At 36.8% G+C, this 24,056-nt stretch overlaps 1 protein-coding gene across 1 annotated transcript in view; it reads right to left on the bottom strand.

Moving 5' to 3' along the window:
• PKHD1L1 (PKHD1 like 1) overlaps positions 1–24,056 on the bottom strand; it is a 158,517-nt gene that overhangs the window by 43,146 nt on the left and 91,315 nt on the right. Inside the window, exons 50-58 of the mRNA XM_042923667.1 lie at positions 22,590–22,781; positions 18,192–18,343; positions 16,949–17,108; positions 14,703–14,874; positions 11,341–11,429; positions 10,837–10,985; positions 8,710–8,839; positions 6,709–6,827; positions 5,917–6,046 (exon numbers count right to left, since the gene is read on the bottom strand). Of these exons, the coding sequence (XP_042779601.1) occupies positions 5,917–6,046; positions 6,709–6,827; positions 8,710–8,839; positions 10,837–10,985; positions 11,341–11,429; positions 14,703–14,874; positions 16,949–17,108; positions 18,192–18,343; positions 22,590–22,781 (1,293 nt within the window). The remainder of the gene's footprint in view (positions 1–5,916; positions 6,047–6,708; positions 6,828–8,709; positions 8,840–10,836; positions 10,986–11,340; positions 11,430–14,702; positions 14,875–16,948; positions 17,109–18,191; positions 18,344–22,589; positions 22,782–24,056) is intronic.

Genomic DNA, 24,056 nt, shown 5'->3' with positions numbered 1-24,056 from the left:
TCTGGATTTTCTATTCTATTCCATTAATCTATGTGTCTGTATGTGTGCCAATACCATACTGTCTTAATAATTATAGCTTTGTAATATAGCTTGAAGTCCAGAATTATGATGCATCTGGCATTACTTTTCTTTTCCAAGACTGCTTTGCCTATTCAGGGTCTTTTGTGGTTCCATACAAATTTTGGGATTGTTTATTTTAGCTTTGTGAAAAATGCTGGTGGTATTTTGATAGGGATTGGATTAAAAGTATAGATTGCTTTGGGTAATATAGACATTTTAACAATATTTGCTATTCCATTGCACAAGCATGGACTGTTTTTCCATTTCTTTGTGTCTTCTTCAATTTCTTTCATCAGTGTTTTATACTTCAGAGTACAGATCTTCACCCCTTTAGTTATGTTTATTCTTAGGTATCTTATGGTTTTTGGTGCAATTGTAAATGGAACTGATTCCTTGATTTCTCTTTCTGCTGCTTCATTATTGGCGTATAGAAATGCAAAAGATTTCTGTATGTTGACTTTTGCATCTATCTTCATCAGGGATATTAGCCTGTAGTTCTCTTTTTTAGTGGAGTCTTGGTCTGGTTTTGGGATCAGGGTAAAGCTGGCCTTGTAGAATGAGTTTGTAAGTTTTCCTTCTATTTCTGTTTCCTTGGAATAGTTTGAGAAGAATAGTTATTAACTCGCTAAATGTTTGGCAGAGTTAAACTATAAAGCCATCTGGCTCAGGATGGGAGATTTATTTATTGGGAGATTTTTCACTACTGATTCAACTACTTTGCTAGTTATCAGTTTGTTCAAGCTTTCTATTTCTTCCTGTTTCAGTTTTGGTAGTACATATGTTTCTAATAATTTATCCATTTCTTCTAGGTTGTCCAATTTGTTGGCATATAATTTTCCATAATATTCTCTTACAGTTGTTTGTATTTCTGTAGTACTGGTTGTTAATTTATCCTCTCATTTGTGATTTTATATATTTGGGCCCTTTCCTCTTTTCCTTTTGATATGTCTGGTTAGGGGTTATCAATTTTATCAATTTTTTCAAAGAACCAGCTCCTGGCTTCATTGATCTGGTCTATTTTTTTAGTTTCTATATCATTTATATCTGCTTTAATCTCAATTATTTTCCTTCTGTTGGATTTTGGCTTCAATTGTTCTTTTTCTAGCTACTTTTAGTACGAGGTTAGGTTATTTATTGGAGATTTTTCTTGCTTCTTAAAGTAGGCCTGTATTGCTATATACTTCCATCTAATGACTGCTTTTGTTGCATCCCAAGGGTTTTGGACCATCGTGTTTTCATTTTCATTTGTTTCCATGTATTTTTAATATCTTTTTTAATTTCTGTATTGATCCATTCATTTTTACCAGGATGTTCTTTAACCTCCATATATTTTTGGTCTTTCCAAAGTTTTTCTTGTGGTTGACTTCAAGTTTCATAGCATTGTGATCTGAAAATATACATGGTATGATATCAATCTTTTTGTACTTATTGAGGCCTGATTGGTGACCCAGTATATGGTCTATTCTGGAGTTCCATGTGCACCTGAAAAGAATGTGCATTCTGCTATTTTAGGATGAAATGTTCTGAATATATCTGTTAAGTCCATCTGGTCCAGTGTGTCATTCAAAGCTATTGTTTCCTTGTTGACTTTCTGCTTAGATGATCTGTTCATTGTTGTAAGTGGGGTGTTAAAGCCCCTACTATTACTGTATTATTATCAATTAGTTCTTTATGTTTGTTCTTGTTTTATATATTTGGGTTCTTTCATGTTGGGGGCACAAATACTTACAATTATTAGATCTCGTTGGAGTGTTCCCTTTATTATGATATAGTGCTCTTCTTCATCTCTTGTTACAGTCTTTGTTTTTAAATCTAGTTTGTCTGATATAAGTATTGCTACTCTGCCTTTCTTTTGACATCCATTTGTGTGATAAATGTTTCTCCATCCCCTCACTTTCAATCTGCAAGTGTCTTTAGTTCTAAAATGAGACTCTTGTAGGCAGCATATAAATGGGTCTTTTTTTTTTAATTCATTCTGACACCCTATGTCTTTTGATTTGACTGTTTAATCCATTTACCTTCAGAGTAATTATTGATAGGTATGTATTCAGTGTCATTTTATTACTTGTTTTGTTTTGTTTCTGGAGATTTCTCTGTTCCTTTCTTGTCTTTGTCACTTTTGGTCTTTCCTTTCCACATAGAGTCCCTTTTACTATTTCTTGGAGGGCTAGTTTAATGGTCATAAAGTTCTTTAGATTTTGTTAGTCTGGGAAACTCTTTGTGTCTTTTTCTATTCTGAATGAAAGCCTTGCTGCCATAGAGTATTCTTGGCTGCAGATTTTTCCCATTCAGCATGTTGAATATATTATGCCACTCCCTTTTGGCCTGCCAGGTTTCTGTTGAGAGATCTGCAGCTAGCCTTATGAACTCTCCCTTGTAAGTTAGGGACCACTTTTGTCTTACTGCTCTTAGAATTTTTTCCTTTATCACTATATTTTGCAAATATAATTACAATATGTCTTGGTGTTGGCCTGCTTTGTTGATTTTGATGGGAATTCTCTGTGCCTCCTGGATCTGGATATCTGTTTCCTTCTCCAGATTAGGGAAATTTTCTATTATTTCCCCAAATAAATTTTCTTCCTTCTTTTCTCTCTCTTCTTTATCTGGGACTTCTATAATATAAATGTTGTTACATTTGATGGGAGTCACTGAGTTCCCTAAATCTATTCTTGTGATCCATAGTTCTTTCTCTCTTTTGTTCAGCTTTATTTTCCATTATTCTAGCTTCTATATCACTTATTCATTCCTCTTCTCCTTCTATTCTTGTGTTCATTGCTTCCAGTCAGTTGCAAATTTCAGTTATTGCATGTTTCATTTCAATTTTTTTTTTAACTATTTTATATCTGTGGTAAGTCCCTTCCTGACATCTTCCATTCTTTTCCTAATCCCAGTGAGTATCCTTATGATTGTTGCTTTAAATTCTCCATCAGATATGTTATTTATATCAGTTTCACTTAGATCTCTGGATGTGACCTTATCTTTTTCTTTCATGTGGGATGAATTCCTCCATCTTGGCATTTTGTCTAAATTTCTGTCTTCTTCTTTGTGTTAGAAAAGTCTGTTATGTGTCCTGCTCCTTAGATGGTTTTATGAGGAAAAGATCATGTCTCTAGTGTCTGCTGGATGTACACTGCTATAGTGTTTTGGCTGCTATCCTTCAGGCTAGTTGTCTGCAGAGGCTCTCCTTGCCTGCAGTGGGCAGTGTTTGGTACTTGGCCATAGTGTGCCGGGTTTTAAGTAGGTTTGCTCTGGTCTGCCTGTTAAGTGAGACCTGATGCTACTTCCACTAGAACTGAAGCCCTGCAGAAGTCTCTGGTCAGGAGACATAGTATGGGCAGGAATTTCTGCTGGTCTTTTAAGGAAGGGGCCCACCATGCTGGGATTGGGGCACACTTGACTGAGAAGGGCCATACTGGTAGAGCACAGCAGTGTGGGAGCTGGTGTAAGTAGACTAGGCAACCAGTGTTGGTGCTGTGCTGTTTACTGAAGGTGGTTCTGTGTTTATGCTGAGGGACAGGGGTGGGAAATGGTGCTAGGCAGCTCCTTTGTCCCCAGAGAGGAGTCTCCAGGCACAATCCCTCTCAGGGAAGCACTCCCAAAACAGCAAATAATCTCCCTGCTGTATGTCCCAGACATTTTTCAGATTGTTGTTTCCACACTGTCTGTCCCCCACCCCCACCCCCTGGTTGTCTGCCTGCCTTCACTTCAGGAGCAGGGTAGTGCCCTCAGGGCTCTATCCCAGGCAAGCCTGCTGACTTTTAAAACTCCAGGCTTTAGGAACATGGTGTGATGGGGACCTGCACTGGTCTTCTGAGGGAGAGGCCCACCGCCCTGTGACTGAGGCTGGCTTGACCAAGAAGGGCAGTCCCGCCAGAGCACAGGGGTGTGGGACTCGGAAGAGGCAGGCCAGGCAGCCAGTGTCAGAGACCAGCTGTATGTGGCTCTGCAGCTATGCTGAGGGACAGGGAAGGGAAACGAGGCCCCTGGATGGCTGAGACAGAGACGCATCTCCATGAATTCTACCTTTCACAGAACTGCTCCAAGAAGAGGGAACAGTCTCTCCCTGTGTTTTAGGCATTCCTCAGATTCTGCCAGCTGCCTCCCAGGTTGTTTGCCTGCCTTCTTTCCAGGAGCAGGGTAGAACCTTCAGGGCTTTATATAAGCCATGCCCACATACCTTTAAAACTCTAGTCTTCCAGACCTGCTGGTTGCAAAAACTCATGAAAATCAGCCCCTCTGTTTTCCTAGGCAATAACTTTGAGGAAGTGTTCTCCTCGTGCTTACCCCTGTGTGCTATGCTCTCTCTTGCCTTTCTCCATGACCAGGGCTCCCTCCTCTCCACAGCACCTCCACAGTGATTCGTTTCTCTTCTAACCCATGTCTCTGCACCTCCTACTTTCTTTCTCCATGTGGCCTCTCTGTCTAGTTGTAGAGTTTGTTCTGTCAGTCTTCAGGTTGATTTCTTGGGTATTCAGAATGATTTGACAGTTATCTAGTTGTGTTCAAGGGACACGATGAGTCTATAGCATCTTCCTATTACGTTGCCATCTTAGATCCCCCCATAATACTTTTTAATTTATAAAATGAAATAAATAAAAAGCATTTCTTCTGTTTACACCAAAAGTATGATTATAATCAGCAATTATGAAGTTATTGTTTACTTGGTAGTAACAATACCAATATTGTAGTAACAATAACAATAACTTCAAATTATAAATTAAATCACTGTTGTAAGGCCAAGTTGAGAAAATGAAGTAGAGAAGTAAAATAATTTGTCCAAGGTCATATGGATAATCAGAAGCACACAGATATTATCTTTTATGATGCCTGAACTTTGGTTTGTTCCAATTTTCCTATAGCATATTTTATACTGATCACATTTTTTTACAAATGTGTAGTAGCATATCAAGCGCAGTCTATACACTTATATCTTAATGATTTGTAAAATATAATCTAAATTACATTCTACACTTCTAGAACTCTTACTCAAAATTTTAAGGCAAGCAGGTGTATTTCAACAGAAATAAATGTTTGGTAGTTTAAATGAAAGAATCTATAATGTCAAACTTATAAAAACAACTTGTTTTATAATTACAGTGTTGGTCAACAAGCTTTTTCCTTTTGATTTAAAAAAATGTGTGACATAGAATGATAGATACATATGCTTCCATCAAAATACTGTCATTAAAATTTCTTTGAAGTTTCTTTTCCATGAACGTCAAACATCTGCCTATCAATCATGCCACATTATAGCTGAAGTTCTCATGAGTACCAGAAGCATCTGTATGGCTTTTCTAACATAACACCCCTGTCTGCTACCACTTTCTTAGATTCAGATGAAAGTAGAATGTCAAATGGGGAAAGAGTGGGTGCTGGGATAGCCCTGATCCTGTAAGTTGAAAGATCATCTTCAGATGATTCTGATGAATTCCTTCTATCCTTGAGAATTATGGTTCTACCATTTTGTTGTAGCTTTTCTAAATGCAGTTATAGGTGAGAAATGTGTTAACAAAACAAATTGGGACAAAGATTCTCTTGGCTCAAGGGTTCTCAAAATTCACGTGGATGAGAATCACCTAGAAGCTTGCTTAAAACAGAAAGTGCTAACTTTACCCCCATGGGACGTTACATGTTAGTCTTTGCTGAATATTTGCTGAATGAATGAATGCATATAGCAGGGACTATTGGAAGCCAATACAGTAGTGCCCCTTGGGTACTAGTACCAATCAGAGTGAAATGTTCCTCAAAAATGTTAGATTTTTAAATCAAATAGTTGTAATTACAAAGGAGATCACTAAAAATGTGGACATTTCAAGGCATGTTAATTACATATCTATTTAAAGAACAGCTACTTACCAAGGTGAGTGTAGGAAAGGGTATCATTGAGAATCAGAATTTTCTGGTCATGCAGGACTTTAATGATACTTCTAGTTTCTGTCTGGTGGAAATCATAGCTTGTAGTTGTTATCACAATCTCTTCTCCCTCCTTAGAAAAATTCAAGTGCCAAATTCAAGAACAATTTTCAAAATAGGTTTCTATTTCTTAATAATAACTTTTAAAATTCTAATTTAATTTATATCTGATTAGCAACATGGTATTATCGGAAAGAACAAACATACATTGAGGTCTCTAAAAATAAATATGCTTGTGTTTGATATTAAGAATTCTAAATTATGATTTATCTCAACATCTCCTCAAATTTAATTCAGTCACTAAATAAAATCACAGGCAATATACTTTTAAGAAATTAAATAGATCAAAGCAAATATATTCATATTTATATTAAAAACTGATCAGTACAATATTCTTAAATTTTGCCAGTTTTTTTAATATAATTAACTATTACTTGATATTCCTGAAATATGGGAAAGACACACATAAAAAATTTTTTTCCATTCAAAAACTTTCATATTTTCCTTTCATAACTAAAGATAAATAGTGTTCTTTATATATTCTGAAGGACCTTTAAAATCCCAATTTTTAAATGCCTACTATCAGGTCAGCTTCTGAGTGCAAGTTAATGCAAAATATATGTTTCTTATCTGATCAATCCTATGGAAAAAAAATGTGCATGAGAATAAAAAAGAAACCTTTGTAAGTTGACCCACTGTGTGTATTCAGTTCCCACCACTTAATATTTCCTGTACCTGCCAATCCACAGCATCCATTAGAGATAGGACTTTGGAACCAGCCTCTGCAGTTTCTGAGAGCTTAGTTTTATATATTGAACGTGGAAATCCATGAAGATCCAGCTCACCAAATACCCCTGAAATAGAAAAGCTTCTATTTATTCACCACATAGTACTGAGTTAGGTGCTAAGATAAAATGAAACCATTCATTTTAATAAATGATTGGATATTTTAGAATGAATGGAATGAAGTTGGATATCTGCTCAGGGTTATACAAGATGGCTTTGGCTCTTTGAGCCACTTCTAGGAATCTGGTCCATAGAAATTAAAGCCAGCGCACAAGGATACATGAATGAGAATGCCCACCATAATCCTAGAAAATATTGGAAAAATGGAATAAATCTAAATGTACATCAATAAGAGAATGATGGAATAAATTATAATATACTAATACATTAGGGTAATATGCTATAAAAAGACAGAGTGTTATCTGTAAATATTGACGTAGAAAGATATCCATAACATGTTAACTGAGAAAGAAAACTGCATAGGAATATATTTAGTTTGACCATGTTTTTGTAAAAGGCACAATACTATAACCACAAATCAATATATGCAATATGAATGTACACATATATAAAGAACATGAGAAGACATGTAAAAACTGCTAATTTTTTACATGATACTAGATACTAGTTTCCTCATGATGGGGTAGTATTGGAAAGATGTATACTTTTTCTTAATATTTTTTATTGATATCGTTTATGTTGTTTGAAATGTTACTTTTGAAACAAAAAAATAAACACATAAAAGCAAGTTCTTTTTAAGATGGAATTTGTCTGCCTTGGAACACTTACCAGTGGAGAGCTGACTCCTTCGGTCAAAGCCATTTTTTATGCCCCTATTTACTGATGGTCACTGTTTAGAAATTGTATGGCAAAGCGACTGCAGCACATGCTTGTATGTATCTTTCCAACAGATATGCAGCAGTGTTAATAAACTTGGTTATTAATCATGACCAAATAAACCCTCTCAGTTCCTTTACTTTCCAGGCTCAGATAGGAATACGTACAGCCATACACATCCAACAGGAAAGTATAAAGTTCAGCAACAGTTGTGACTGGATAACTGATGGCAGTCAACTGATTCACAGATTATTAACACTATAAGTAGAATAATGTGTAGAAAAGTTACCTTTTAAGGGAAAAGCACTAAGATATGAGAAAGTATGATTATTTATAAAAAGAGACAGTTATAAAGAAAACCAGATTGGAGAAATAATACACATATGGAGAGATTAATGTTAATTTTGCAATGAATTATATTTTGGTTTCAAATACGCACATCTATACCTATTTTAGTGTGACATGATTTATTTAAACATTTTTAAATTTATTTTTATAATGCTTTACTATAAATAAATGTCTGTAAAGTCTGCTGATACCATAACATCATGAACTGGTAAGTATTTTAGTGCCATATGTCTTAAAATAGATTCTCAGGGCACCTGGGTGGCTCAGTTGGTTGAGCGTCTGACTTCAGCTCAGGTCATGGTCTTGTGGTTTGTGAGTTCGAGCCCCGCATCGGGCTCTGTGCTGACAGCTCAGAGCCTAGGGCCTGCTTCAGATTCTGTGTCTCCCTCTCTCTGACCCTGCCCCGCTCATACTCTGTCTCTGTCTCTCTCTCTCTCTCAAGAATAAATAAACATTAGGGGCGCCTGGGAGGCTCGGTTGGTTAAGCGTCCGACTTCGGCTCAGGTCATGATGTCACGGTCTGTGGGTTCTAGCCCCGCGTCGGGCTCTGAGCTGACAGCTCAGAGCCTGAAGCCCGTTTCAGATTCTGTGTCTCCCTCTCTCTGTGACCCTCCCCTGTTCATGCTCTGTCTCTCTCTGTCTCAAAAATAAATAAACGTTAAAAAAAAAAATTAAAAAAAAAAAGAATAAATAAACATTAAAAAAATTAAAAAAAAATAGATTTTCAAAACTGACATGATACTTTTGGTATCTGGAAATACATACCTAAGACCTTTGATCCTTGATTTGGTCCTTCTGGAAGTGCCCAGTCTGGAGTAGAATGATTTCCTCTAAGAACAATCTGTAATTCTCCTTTAAAAGGGTTATCTTCCCAGCCACCAATCAATCTACCTCCCTGCAGTGAAGCAGAAAATTGTTAATACTTAAAAATTGGGCAGAAAAAAATTTCACCCATAAAAATGGAATTAGAAAGATACTGGTAGCCTCCTCTAGTAAAAATGAATGAAATTTGTTATACAAAGAACAGTATTGTATCTGGAAGTGACCTTGATTTAACCCTGTCACTTTGGGATAGGCTGCTTAAATGATTTTTCAAAGTCGGACTTACTAGCTACTTATTGTCAGCACTGTCTTAAAGCTGAGACCTGCTTAGACCTAAACTAGTGCTACTGGACAGATGACGTTTTATTTTAGCACAATATGACATATATGAAGTACACTCCTCACACTTAATTCCAAGCTGTGCCCATTAGGAGGCCTCATTGTTTTGTTTTTTCAAATTTTTATTTAAATTTTAGTTAACATATAGTGTAATACTGGTTTAAGTAGTAGAATTTAGCGATTCATCACTTACATACAATATCTACTACAAGTGCCCTCCTTAATGCCCATCATCCATTTAGCCTACCCCCCACCCATCTCCCTCTGTCAACCCTGTTTGTTCTCTTAATGGTTTGTTTCCCTCTCTCCCTCTTTTTTTTTCCCCCTTTCCCCTATGTTCATCTATTTCGTTTCTTAAGGAGCCCTCTTTGTTGATAATAATAGCTACTACTAAATGCTTGCTGATTCTCTGCCAGGCATAATGTGTAAGGCTTTACATACATTATATCATTTGACCTTTACACTAAGCCCATGAATTGCTGTTATTATTCTCACTTGATAGCGAGAAAACTGTTGCTAAAAGCGGTCAAATAACTTACCCAAGGTTCCCAACTGAGGTAAGGACTCAGTCGTACCTTTAATTTACCTCAAAGCTCATGCATCTAAATACTAAAATACTGCATATCTTTAAAGCAGTAAAGGCCTAGTTTTAGCAAAGAAAAGTTACTACTACTTTTATTTTCTTAGGACACTTAACAGCTTTTTGGCTAGGCCATTCTTTTTAATTAACAATAAAAACTGACAGAACAATTCAACCAATTATACTGTTACATATTCAAGACAGTCTGAGCTTTATGAGAGAATGAGGTGATTGTTCCAAACAACTGAAATATTTTTAGTAATCTTCTCCTGTTGTCATAATTCCATCTATGTCCATTCATTTTAAAAAACACTGTTTTCTTAAAAAAAGAAAAGGTTTATGGGGCGCCTGGGTGGCTCAGTTGGTTAAGCGTCCGACTTCGGCTCAGGTCACGATCTCGCGGTCCGTGAGTTCGAGCCCCATGTCAGGCTCTGGGCTGATGGCTCAGAGCCTGGAGCCTGCTTCCGATTCTGTGTCTCCCTCTCTCTCTGCCCCTCCCCCATTCACACTCTCTCTCTGTCTCAAAAATAAAATAAACATTAATGTTAAAAAAATTAAAAAAAAAGAAAAAGAAAAGGTTTAAATTTTTTATTTTTTTCCACAACTCCTGGAATCGGATTCTCTGGTTGTTGGAGCAAGTTGTGGGTTTAGCTTTACCTAACAATAATACAAATATTCTACGTAGGATTAAAAATGAGCAAACTTCACAGTAAAAAGTAGCATAATTACTCCCTAAGGAATGTGTGGCCACCAGTTTAAAGGGCAGCAGAAATATATTGGACTTATATCATAGGTTAGAGCCAGTTGTGTTTTTTATTCACATCGATGGAACATATGTTCTTATAATTTTTTTAATGTTAACTTATTTGAGAGAGAGAGAGAGAGAGAGAGAGAGAGAGAGACAGAAAGCGAACGGGGAAAGAGCAGAGAGAGAGGGAGACACAGAATCCGAAGCAGACTCCAGGCTCTAAGCTGTCAGCACAGAGCCTGACGCGAGGCTAGAACTCACAAACTATGAGATCATGACCTGAGCTGAAGTCTGACGCTTAACCGACTGAGCCACCCAGGCACCCCTATAATTTTTTCAGTAAATCTCCAACATCCTAGAATTAGACTAATAAAGGTATAAATTCTAAGACCCTTCCTCCTACCTGAAGCAATATGTAGGTAGCATTTAGAACAACTTTTCTGTAAGAAGACTCTGCAGCTCCCACACTGTGTTTATCTTCCAGTTCTAGAACTCCCCAAATAATGAGACTTTCCATTGGCGGAATATCTGTGTCTGCTACAATCCATGTTCCTATAAAACAATGCTTTATTATGAGACATATATCATAATCCATAAACTATTGCCTGTAGATAAAAACAATGACAACCTTATCAGTGAGCCCTGGTTTTGAAGTTTGCAACCCTTTTTCCACACAATGACTTATTCTTATCTCTCCCAGGAAATGTTATCCTTAATCTTCAGGTTGAAATCCACATAAAACCCAGAAGGCTAGGTCTGGTACCCAGGACACAATAATAGAATCCATCTCTTCACATTTGCTCTTTCCCCAAGGTGTGCTGCTTAAAGGTGGAATGTAACTATTGTCGTATCTATCCTAACGTCACATAAATATAGGCATTTCATTTACTTACATTTATATACTTACCTTCAGGAATAACCACATTTGCCCCTGGGTGAGGTATGGTATAATTATTTTCTCGAGATGATTGCCAAAAAGAATCATTTGACCATAAGCTGAAAAGAGAAGAGAAATGATTCCATTAAGTACTATCTCTATATACTTAATGACCATCTCCTTAGGGTGTACCACTATAATAGATGTTTCGGGGATGACAGAATGTAAATTAGAGAATTTATACATTGTCACTAAGCAGATGAGCTGATAGGTGCAATTGGTAGGACACTTAACACATATGACTACATATACAGCTTTTTTTTTTCTCCATTGAAGAAAACTTCCTTTCCATCTACAATCTGAATCACTTTTTCTCCCACTAAATCCTCATTGTAATACCCTCATTTTGGCTAAGATGTAAATTACTTAATTTCCTTATAAGATTTCACATGACAGAAAGTGAAAAGAAATGTATCCTGGGGCACCTGGGTAGCTTAGTCAGTTAAGCACCCAACTCTTGATTTCAGCCCAGGTCATGATCTTGCAATTCATGAGTTTGAGCCCTGCAATTGGGCTCTGTGTCAGCATGGAGCCTGCTTGAGATTCTCTCTCTCTCTCTCTCTCTCTCTCTCTCTCTGCCCCTCTCTGGCTCACTCTCTCTTTCTCTTTCTCTCAAAAAATAAAATAAAATATTTTTTTTAAAAAGAAAAGGAATGCATCCTTTGTCCATTTAAAGACCCTTACATGTGGTGCTACTGCATGGGGAAAGGGGAAATAGGATATGGTCAGTTAGATTCTGTGAAGGGAGGGATGGAATTGGCGATGTGAATTGGCAACGATGAGTCAATGAGGTTAAGCCCCTGGGCTGGAGTCAGGGATGGTAGGTGTACAACCAGAGTGAGGGTTATGTTAAACTGAAATAGATATAAAAAGTGCTTTGGGGGAGAGGCAGTCTCCTCTTTTCATCACTATACTTTCCAGAAACCACCTCAAGTCCAAATTGTTGTAAAGAATATTATTATAAAGTTGATGATATTTTCCTACTGGAAAACATTCACAATCAGTGGTTGCTTCCTTAACTAGTAAAAACTTTAAAAATTCTATGATACTAATTCTGGAATTCTAAAAAAGGGTCAATATACAGTTTGGTTAAAACTGTACTTGTAGTATACATTTGAATTACTAATTTTATCATTAAGAAATGTGTTAATCAAAAATTCTGTTATAAAAATTTGTTTTAATAGTTTTAAAAGTGAGGTTAGCAGCTAGACTTACAATAATACATTATTCTTCAAGAAGCAATTTTAGGGAAGGTTTGTTTAAGGTTGTATCTTTCTAACTAAATAACCTGGCCAGCATTGTACAGATTGGATAATTGATTTTATCTAGCTCTTCTCAAGATTAATAGCCTTTCATTCTTACCCCTACCAGCACTATACCATGCATTTTATACATTCTTCTTCTTACTGCCCATTGTTATAATCAATGAAATGAAGCCTAATACTTCTTAAACTAAGCATATGTGTGTTGAATAGCTAGAGCTTTACATCCTAATCTTGAGGTACCAGCTCTGGATCAAGATTCTGTTTGTTTTTACTGATAGCATTATCTGCATAATACTAATTAACAAATCCAATTATAGCCATTTCTAGAGAGAGCAGAACTCATACTATGAAAGGGAAAAACCCTTATATAAGACTTATTCACGTAGCATAACAACATATTCCTCTATCACATCCTGGTCTAGACCAATCTAAACCTATTATGTGAGTCATAATGAATATTAATTAAATTTTCAACTATTTTTTCTACCCTAGACTACATAAGGGCTTTTTGGTCAATAACCCTGATGGCCCATGTCTCTTACAAAGCTCTCTAGAGTCTTTTCATGAGCCTTACTTCACTGTCCCTCTGTAATGCTGACAGAGTAGCAAAAGTGGTCTTTCCAAAATGCAATTTGGGGTATGTTACTTCTCAGCTGAAAATCATTTAAAAGCTTCTACTTCTTAATACTAACTGCCTGCCTGAGCTGAATGGTCTGATGTCTACCTGTTTCCAACAATATTTCCAGGCTACTCTCCTCTGCTCACCAGGGTCCAGCCATGCTGATTTTCTCTCTGTTCCTAGATATACCACACTCTTTCCCACTTCAGGGCCAAGATGCTTCCTTGGCTTAGAACACTCCACTCCCACCCTTCCCATGGTCTTCTCTTCCTCACCCTTTGGCTCTCAGCTGGAATTTCCCATCCTTTCTAACCATTCCACCCAAAGGAGGTCCCTGTCATGTTGCTCTCTGTCCCAGCCCCTAACCATTGCCCTTATAACCTTTATTACAACTTACACTCATGTGCTTTATTTTCTCTTTACTTTTTTGTTTCTTTGCTTTCTTTTGTTGGCATCTATCTCTTTGGATAGAATGTGAGTGCAATGAGGGCAGGGACCACATCTTTGTTGTTTACAATGGACTCCCCAATGCTCAGCACAGTGTCTGGGGCATAGCAGGTGCTCAGCACATTTTTTTTTAATGATTGGGTTAATATATAAACAAATTCAATTATTCTTTTTGTATAGTAGCTACTGTAGTATGTCTATATTTTGAAATGTAATTCACCTAGTAAGAAATATTGAGGCATACTTGATGCATAGTAGTAGGCTCTTAAGTGCCCACTAAATGTTAGCTTTTATCATCACTAACATTATTTTTATGATTACTTGTCCATAAAGGACAAAAATAACATAAAATCAGGATCATACCTTTAAGGGTCTTAAAGGCTAGTACAGTCATCACATACTAGTTCCATGATGTATGGTAATTGCTATAATACAAGGTAGAGATGACATTTCACATGAGACATAAAGGTAAAGGTCTATGTAAGTTTCAAAGACAGAAAAATCATTTTTAACTAGGAGAATGAACATACATTAGGGAATCAAACATTTGAACTAAAATAAGTTGTATTACAAGATTTGGCCATGATAGTTATTCTAGACAAAGAAGACATGACCTGCTAAGAAAGCATTGGATTAATGAGGAGACTTAGTTTCTGGTGCTATTCTGAAAGTGTCATCAAAAGTTTTGTGAAGTCGCATAATTCACTAAAGGTCATTGGTGCCCACTTTCTCACATATATAATAAGTGAGTTGGCCTAGCAATCCATATCTAACATTCTGCAAGTTTGAGAATACCAGTAACATTCACACATAATTTTTGTGAGACATTTCCATTTTCTCATCAGGGTGGTTATAAGGCCCAAGTGAAGTAATGAGTGTGGACATGCCTGGTGACTTACAAGGCATTGTGTAGGTCCAGGGCATTATTTTCTCAACCAAGAGTGAGGTGTGAAAACCATCAAGTGCTATCAAAGGTATTAACAAACAAAAGGCCTGTATACTTATATGTGGCTGGTCGCTTCCTGGGATTTGGTTTTCTTGATGGGGGATGTACAGGAAAGCAATCCTGGAGAATGCAGCAGTAAGCTTGGAAATTAATAATAACATCTTTCACATCAGGATCCAGGGTCCCAGAAATGGGCTGGCTCTGCTGAAGTTCATTTCTTCCTGACACTGGAGGTGAAGGAAAGTATTTTAAATTAATATGATGATCAGGGCACCTGGGTGGCTCTAGTGGTTAAGTGTCTGGCTTCAGCTCAGTTCCTGATCTCAGGGTTCATGAGTTTGAGCCCCACATCAGGCTGTCTGCTGTCAGTGTGGAGCCTGCTTCAGATCATCTGTCTCCCTCTCTCTCTGCTCCTCCTCCCATTTGTGCTCTCTCTCAAAAATAAATAAACATTTAAAAAAAAATTTAAAAACAGTAAATTCATAAGATGACTAAAGAACTTGAATGTAGACAAAACCATGGCAACTTGAAAATATTCTTTAGATAGTAGCTTGGTAGAGCTCAAACGTATGCAATACATATGGAAAAATTCTGATGAAATGCACATGTCTTATTGAGAAGCAAACTGTCTTGACAAAACAAGTATTCTGGAACTCAAAATGTATTCTTAAATATTTATAATTGCCCCAAATAATAAAATAATAAAAATGGAAACGAAATATTTGACAGCTTCCTTTGTACTCATTTCCTCTAATTTTGTGAAATAAATGTCAGGGCCATGTGTAACAGTGTTGGTGTTATCTCAAACATAAAATGTAAGTTCTGGGACACCCGGGTGGCTAAGCCAGTTCAGCGTCTAACTCTTTTTTTTTTTCAACTTTTTTTTTTGTTTTGTTTTGTTTTTTTTTATTTTTTTTTTATTTTTTTTATTTTTGGGACAGAGAGAGACAGAGCATGAACTGGGGAGGGGCAGAGAGAGAGGGGGACACAGAATCGGAAACAGGCTCCAGGCTCCGAGCCATCAGCCCAGAGCCTGACGCGGGGCTCGAACTCACGGACCGCGAGATCGTGACCTGGCTGAAGTCGGACACTTAACCGACTGCGCCACCCAGGCGCCCCATCAGCGTCTAACTCTTAATTTCAGCTCAGGTCATGATCTCAGGGTTGTGGAATTGAGCCCAGTGTAAGACTCTGCACTGAGCATGAAGTCTGCCTGAGATTCTCCCTCCCTCTCTCTCTCTCTCTTTCCCCCTCTGCCCCTCTCCCCACCAGCTCACTTTCTTAAATAAATAAATAAATACATACATACATACATACATACATACATAAATAAATAAATAAATAAAATCGTTAAAAAATTCTTGTAAAAAATAAAATGTAAGTTCTTAATTCAACTCAAGGCTCTTTTCTTTTCTTTTCTTTTCTTTTTCAATATATGAAGTTTATTGTCAAATTGGTTTCCATACAACACCCAGTGCTCATCCCAAAAGGTGCCCTCCTCAATACCCATCACCCACCCTCCCCTCCCTCCCACCCCCCATCAACCCTCAGTTTGTTCTCAGTTTTTAAGAGTCTCTTATGCTTTGGCTCTCTTCCACTCTAACCTCTCTTTTTTTTTTTTTTTTTTCCTTCCCCTCCCCCATGGGTTTCTGTTAAGTTTCTCAGGATCCACATAAGAGTGAAACCATATGGTATCTGTCTTTCTCTGTATGGCTTATTTCACTTAGCATCACACTCTCCAGTTCCATCCACATTGCTACAAAAGGCCATATTTCATTCTTTCTCATTGCCACGTAGTATTCCATTGTGTATATAAACCACAATTTCTTTATCCATTCATCAGTTGATGGACATTTAGGCTCTTTCCATAATTTGGCTATTGTTGAGAGTGCTGCTATAAACATTGGGGTACAAGTGCCCCTATGCATCAGTACTCCTGTATCCCTTGGGTAAATTCCTAGCAGTGCTATTGCTGGGTCATAGGGTAAGTCTATTTTAATTTTTTGAGGAACCTCCACACTGTTTTCCAGAGTGGCTGCACCAATTTGCATTCCCACCAACAGTGCAAGAGGGTTCCTGTTTCTGCACATCCTCTCCAGCATCTATAGTCTCCTGATTTGTTCATTTTGTCAAGGCCCTTTTCAACATAAATTAAGTCTCTAATCCTTTCACTCAGCAAACATTTCTTGATTCCTGCTATATGCAGGACACTGTATGGCATATTTGCTCATTAAGCTATTTTTCTCTTCCTTTAGACAAAGCATTAGATAAAAGAATCACTTCTGCCCAATGAACACATACCCAAGTAATACAGAGTACTTGTGTTTGCTTCAAGGTGCCAGTCTCCATTCTTGCTAGTATTCCAACTCAACGGATTTGAAGAGCCATTCCTCATATCAAGAACATTAAACATATCAGGATTTTGAGTGAAGTTATGAGATATGATTACATAGTCTTCTTCCTATAAAAGTTTTCCCCCAAATATGATTTCTTTTATATGGTAATATCCTACATAATATACATTAATTTTGATGACATATAGATACAGCTTATATTAAGACCTAAGTTGTGGTTTTAGTTTGTCATTTTGCATTCATATTTTGTTTAGTAACATTTACACATTTATGGAAATAATGCTAACTATATCCTAAGGCAACAAAAGTCTTTCTCTCTCTCTCTCTCTCTCTCTCTCTGTATATGCATACACATACACACATATCTAGAGAATATTTTATTTCTATAATGTTTGAAACATTTAAAACAATGATAGGTATTGTTTTTGGCTACACGTCTGTAGTATAAGTAGAAGAATATGAATCCCAATTCAGGATACTGTTTACCACCAGAGGTGGAAAGTGGGGGAATAAGATTAGGGTAAGCCAAACAGGGGACTTCCATTTTATCTAAAAATATTTATTTTTTTTTTTAAAAATCAAAAGTAAATATACACAGAATGTTAGATTCAGATAGATCTAGGTGGTAGGCATAGAGGACTTGGCCTGTTGTTTTTTGTGTTTGATACATGAAAATACAAATTATAGGAGCACCTGGATGGCTCAGTCGGTTAAGTGTTCACCTTCAGCTCAGGTCATGATCTCGCAGTTCATGGATTGGAGCCTGGTGTCAGGCTCTATGCTGATAGCTCAGGGCCTGGAGCCTGCTTTGGATTCTGTGTCTCCCTCTCTCTCTGTCCCTCCCCCACTCGTGCTCTGTCTCTCTCTTCTCTCAAAAATAAATAAACATTAAAAAAATTTTTAATAATACAAATTATAAAGCCTTTGACTGGTACCTGGAACATCATAAGCACTCAATAAATGCTAGTTATTATTATGGTGATAATAAAAGGACACCAGCTTAGTATTATGGGAATATGGCAGAGATTGTTGACTTCGATTCCTACACAAGGTTCCTTTTTTTTGGCTGCTTAGATTCAGGGTGGGTCATGAAGTGTGTGCAGGTCAGCATGTGAGGCAAGCACCTTCCATGCTGCATTCGTGTTATATGCAATCATAATTATTAGAAGATGAATTTTATAGCTCTTTACCTTAAATCCATAGAATGTTGATGTATAGGATATGTTGGTTATGTGACCTACATCTTTAAAATACCAGTTAATGTGCTTTGCATTTGGAATCAGAGCCATCCATCCAGACATATGAGTCAGTCGTTTCTTCTGAAATGGAACAATGCTTGTGCCTATAGCAGAATGCAAAACAAACAAATAATAGTGATCTCTATCTCTAGAAAATTCCTATTTTTACCAAGAAGTGCAAATGTCAAATATTAGCCAAGTCAACGGAAGTCTCTGAAGAAGTCAACATAGCATTTCATTACTTATATTCTAAATGTCTTTGTTAACTGAAGGCCCCAATGTTTAATATTCCACTTAACTAAAATACAAAATGCTTTCTCACTTAGAATTCTGAACTGAGATGACATCATTATTCCTTAGGGAAAGATAAAATTCAAACATGATGATGATTATGACCACTATGGCAAAAGTGTTTAAATATATTAACACAGTTCTTTAAGTATTATTGGTCTAAAATATAATTCTTTTGAGGAGTCCCTAGGTGGCTCAGTTGGTTAAATGTCTGACTCTAGATTTTGGTTCAGGTCATGATCTCATGGTTCGTGGGATTGAGTCCTGTGCCAGGCTCTGTGCTTACAGCGTGGAGCCTACTTGGGATTCTCTCTTTCCCTCTCTCTCTGTGCCTGCGCTGTGCGTGCGTTCTCTCTCTCTCTCAAAATAAATAAATACATAAAAATTTTTAAAAAATATGTACTGTGTTGCTATTCTTTTAAGAACTTAATTCTTCAGGATGCTTCATTTGCAGGGCATGTCAATATAAGTTCTAATTCTTTATTAGATTTCCTGTATTTGTTGAGTTAACAAAATCTGAGTAACAAGTACTAATGGAAAGATTTGATTTAAAGCTCTTAAGGATCTAGGTTGCCACCAGACTTACCATGAACAGTGGCCATGATACCCTAAATTTTGTGAACAACAAACTTGGGACCTAAACTACCTGTTATGAGAAAAAAATATTTAATTTGGTAATTCTTGTTCATGAGAGAGTGCCTGACAACTTCAGCTAAAGATTTGAAAAGAATTCTTACAATGTAAAGAAGAGATCTATGATTAATTGCTTACATTCTATTTTTTCCATTCCCTTCCCTCTCTCTTGTCATCTCTGATTGAACTTTATGCTAAATTTGCAAACTCTTCCCTTATAAATTTAGGAAGAGGAAGCTACAAGAAAGACTATAAAATAAACTCTCATCCTTTTTCTTTGGAGAATGAGGCAAAAAAGTTCCAATATTAAGGAGGAACAAATTCATTAATTCTTAAGCTTGTTAATTAGCACTGCATTTAAAAAGGTCATGAGCAGAGACCCTGAAAACATACAGTTCCAAATGACCTCCAATGTATGAGAAGAACTATGATGACTTCAATTTTATTCAGTGAGTATTTATTCCTCTCTCTTCCTTAAGTGCAGTGTAGACTCCTCAGGCCTATTGATGTTGGGGGACCAGACACTCATAACCATTTGAAAAGTGCTAGCTGAGTGAGCCTTGCCATCTTGAGCCTCTGGTTGCAATGCAGAGATCCTGCCCCAGGGAGCTGGCTCTCCTTTCAGCATGTGCTCTGGAATAAACACACATGGAACAACCTGAATTCAACTGTTGGGGAGGAGCAGAGCCCACTGGTTCCTCACCTTCAGGCAAAGCATCCTAGCCGAGCACAGCCAAGATCACCCAACCCCCAGTCCTCAGACACGAGAGTGAAAACAAATGATTGTAGATTTAAGCTATTAAGTTTGGGGACAGTCTGTCAGGAAGCAATAGCTGACTTAGATAAGAGTTCATGAAAATCATCCACAACCCCTAGAATTTGCTCTATGTTTGGCAGAACCAACCTCCACCAAAGTTTTTCTGATGCATGGAATTATACTTTAAGCTGAACTTCCTTCATGATTGTTTTGTAAATAAAACTAATTATCATTTTTAATAGTTATTTTTGTTTTCTTAATTTTTTTTCAGATGCATTCATTTTCAGCATGTTGATTTTAAGCATCTTGGACTGAAATTTGAAATTGATATTTAAAAAAATAGTATCATTAAAAGTAAGTGTCTCAGATTAATTTGCCATCTGGTCTATAGTATCACTAACAGTGTCAAAAATTAATTTGCCATCTGGTCTAACTTTACATATGAATTCATAAAGATATGTATATTCATACATATATACATAAAGATACACACATCACCATGTATAAGACCCTTTGATAAAGATATCTAAAGATATATGTAAAGTTATATCAAATCTTATTTCCCACTTTTCTAGTATATTTGTTGAACTTTTGATTCGTTTAGTATATATATAAAATGAGAACAAGTGATCTTTTTTTTTTGTTTTTAATTCTTAGTACTAAGTAATTTTATCTGGATTTAATGGAGATAAAATAAAAATAGTCAAATTTGCTTGACTATGAAAATTGATTTATTTTTTATGTCACATTATAAAGGAAAATACCTGGCATGATGTTTTCTCTACTCTGTAATTTGGTCTGGGTACTACAACTAATTCCATTGTAATTCAATGCTTACTGAGTCTCCACTATCGCAATGTCTTGTGTTGAGCTATGTGGGTGACAGAAAGATAAATTTATAGATCTTGCCACCAAGGTGTTCAGTTTAGTAATTAAATAAAAATCTTTATTCCTGAAAGGATCAGACAAAAAGGCACAGAGAGACTTCACAAGAAAGCTATAGTCTCATAAATTCAGAAATATTAGACTTCTTAAATCAAAAATAAAAACAAACGGGGCACCTGGGTGGTTCTGTTGGTTAAGCGTCCTGCTCTTGGTTTCGGCTCAGGTCATGATCTCACTGTTTGTGGATTTGAGCCCAAGTTGGGCTCCATGCTCACAGCATGGAACCTGCTTGGGAGCCTCTCTCTCCTTCTCTGCCCCTCCCCCACTCTCTTCCTCTCTCAAAATAAATAAACTTTTAAAAAATGAATAATAACACAAATAAAAACTTCTAAAATCATCGCTACCGCCACCACCACGACCAAAAAACCAACAATGACGAAAAACAAACCCTAAACTACAGACTCAAAATGTTTAAATATTACTACTGAAAAACTGTTAAAGGCATATATATTTTTTATTATGCTGTATATTTAAAATAATTTCCTCAGGGTGGTTTGTACATCTCTGAGTCCTCTGGAAAATTATCTTAGACCACGTTTTATAAAAAGCCAATGTTCAGTCATAAAGTATTTGAAGATATGATTAAAACTTTTATCATAAGTAACTATTTGATAACATAATAATGGGAAATATTAATGTGTTATCTCATCAGACAAAATAGCTTCATTTGCTTTTGGTGTTTGGTTCCTTTTTGTTTTAGCTTCTCAGTTTTTAATCAGAAGAAAACATTCATAGATACTTTGCTTAAAATATTGTTTATTGTACCACAGTCTCTAAAAGTTTAAGTGATGTTGCTCCATCCCAGACATCTGGTAATCACAAGAAAAGGAATGGCTGCTGGGTTCATGTCTTTAAGCCACTGAGATAGTGGGTATAACCATTACCCAGAGAGTTGCTGTATGACCTTTTCAATTCATAGGAGGAAGAAACTCTAGTAGGAATGTTTTAAAAGTTAAATATAATAGCTGATAACATCGTAATAAATTATAAAAGAATTGCTTCGTACTTACTGTTTCCCCTGCAGATCTACTGTCCACTATTCTTCATGAGTTTGGACAGTGGGGAGCAGAGGAAGAAGAGAGGCAGAGAGGAATGTGTAATGAGCTCATTAGTCCCCTGACTCTCTCCCTGTGAGGAAGTAAGGGGTTCTCGGTGGGCTCCTGCATCTCTCGACCAAAGGGCACATTCTCATTTAACTTGTTTGGCTGGTGCAAATGCCAGAGGGATCATGAATAATGACAGCAAATTAATTCAACCTAGTCAGGTAATGATGTCAAGCTCATCTGATATTCCAGGTATGATATCATTACTAAAACAAATCGGTGAACCAATAATCCCTGGCACCTGGGTGTACAGCTATTGACCTAGCAAATGCCCCTCCAACCCATTTCAATCAACAAATATAATCAAAAGCCTCTGCCTTCACTAGCAGGGACAACAGTGTATTTTTACCGTCTTGCTCCAAGGACTATGTCAACTTTCCTACTCTCTGTAGTAATATTATCTGGAGGTTCCTTGAGCAGCAGAACATCATGCTGGTCCATGCATTTATTCCATATCCTCACATGCCCATTTTGGGTGGTTTTTTGTTTCCTGCCTGATAATGACTAATAAAAATATTATAATTTTTCCACGTTCCAAATAGTGAGTGACAACTCAAAAAGATGATGATGAAAATAGAAAAATATTTAAGTTACTAGTTTAAACTATTGTATTTCACTTACCAAAAGAGTCTGAGAGAACCACATCCTTTTCAAGCAGAGATACTGGAGAAGGCTTGTTGAATGCCAAACGGTGGAAGCTGACTGAGGCGTCACAGACAGCCCCAGGGAACCCGATGCTCCACTCGGCTTCTTGTGTGCAGTGGGAAGGGTCCAGCAATGAGCTGTATGGAATGACAGTGTGTCCTCTGTGACCTAGGAGATGGACATAAACAGCATGTTTCCTGTATCATGTTAGAAAACTAAAAAAACCAACAAAACCCCAAACTGTCTACAACATATAGCTACTGTGACCCATAGTACCAGTAACAAAATCTAAAAGTCCTGGTAATTTATTTTTTTGGCATGGGGTAATAGGACCTCATATGGAAGCTTTGCAGTGGATTCTTTGGTTAGGGAGATTATTGTAGATGTAGATGAAACACAGGATCTGAAGAATCCATGAGAGCCAAATAAGGATGGGAAATAGGATAAGTAACTTACTCAAGGATACACAGAAGGATTCAAATCCAGGCAGTCTGACCATAGAGCCTGTACTCTTAACCAGTGGACTGCCAACTACCATTAAATACCCAAGCTGAATGAATTAGATAAACTAATAAAGGTTATACAAATTTTTATAAATGAGAATCACCCAAATGTTCTCCCTCTAAAAGCCACATTTAGAACAACAGTCAAAAGTCAACAACTATAGTTGAGAACTAAGTCTATTTGAATACTGAGATGAATCTTTTTCCATCTTACAAAGTCTTTCAAAAGTAAATTGTTAATATCTGTAGATTTACTTGTCAATGATCTCTTAAAGAATTATGCAGAATCCCACACATAATCCTTGTGATCTTATTTAGACAAATATATCATTAAAATGTGTACAGATACTAAACTGTAGAAATTATGAATAGTTACAGAAAATGTGGCATGCTCTATGTTGAATTTTGTACTACAGTTAACATATTCTTTGAACTAATTTCAAATTCAGAATTTAGAGTGGTAAGAAAAGGACTGGGGCGCCTGGGTGGTTCAGTCAGTTAAGTGTCTGACTTTGGCTCAGGTCACGATCTTATGGTTTGTGAGTTTGAGCCCCACATCCTGCTCTGTGCTGACAGCTCAGAGCCTGGAGCCTGCTTCAAATTCTGTGTCTCCCTCTCTCTCTGCCCCTCCCCTGTTCGCACTCTGTCTCTCTCTCTCAAAAATAAATAAACGTTAAAAAATAAAAAAAAAAAAGAGGAAAGAGTTAACAGTAGCCCTGTAACTTATTCCTTTCTTTTACAGTATTTTAGCAGGATATTTCTAGTTTGCTTACATTGCTTATGTAAATAAACCTGGAATATATACATTGATGGGGCATGATTAGCTTAGAGAATTTGGGTAATCATGTAAACAGTTTCTTATCTGTATAATTAACTGAATATAAAATGAATAAGCAAAAAAATTCCCTTTGTGGTCAAAGTTCCCATAAATATTCCTCAA

The sequence above is a fragment of the Panthera leo genome, chromosome F2, assembly GCF_018350215.1.
Source record: "Panthera leo isolate Ple1 chromosome F2, P.leo_Ple1_pat1.1, whole genome shotgun sequence".
Taxonomy (NCBI): domain Eukaryota; kingdom Metazoa; phylum Chordata; class Mammalia; order Carnivora; family Felidae; genus Panthera; species Panthera leo.
This window is presented reverse-complemented; position numbering and strand designations above follow the sequence as displayed.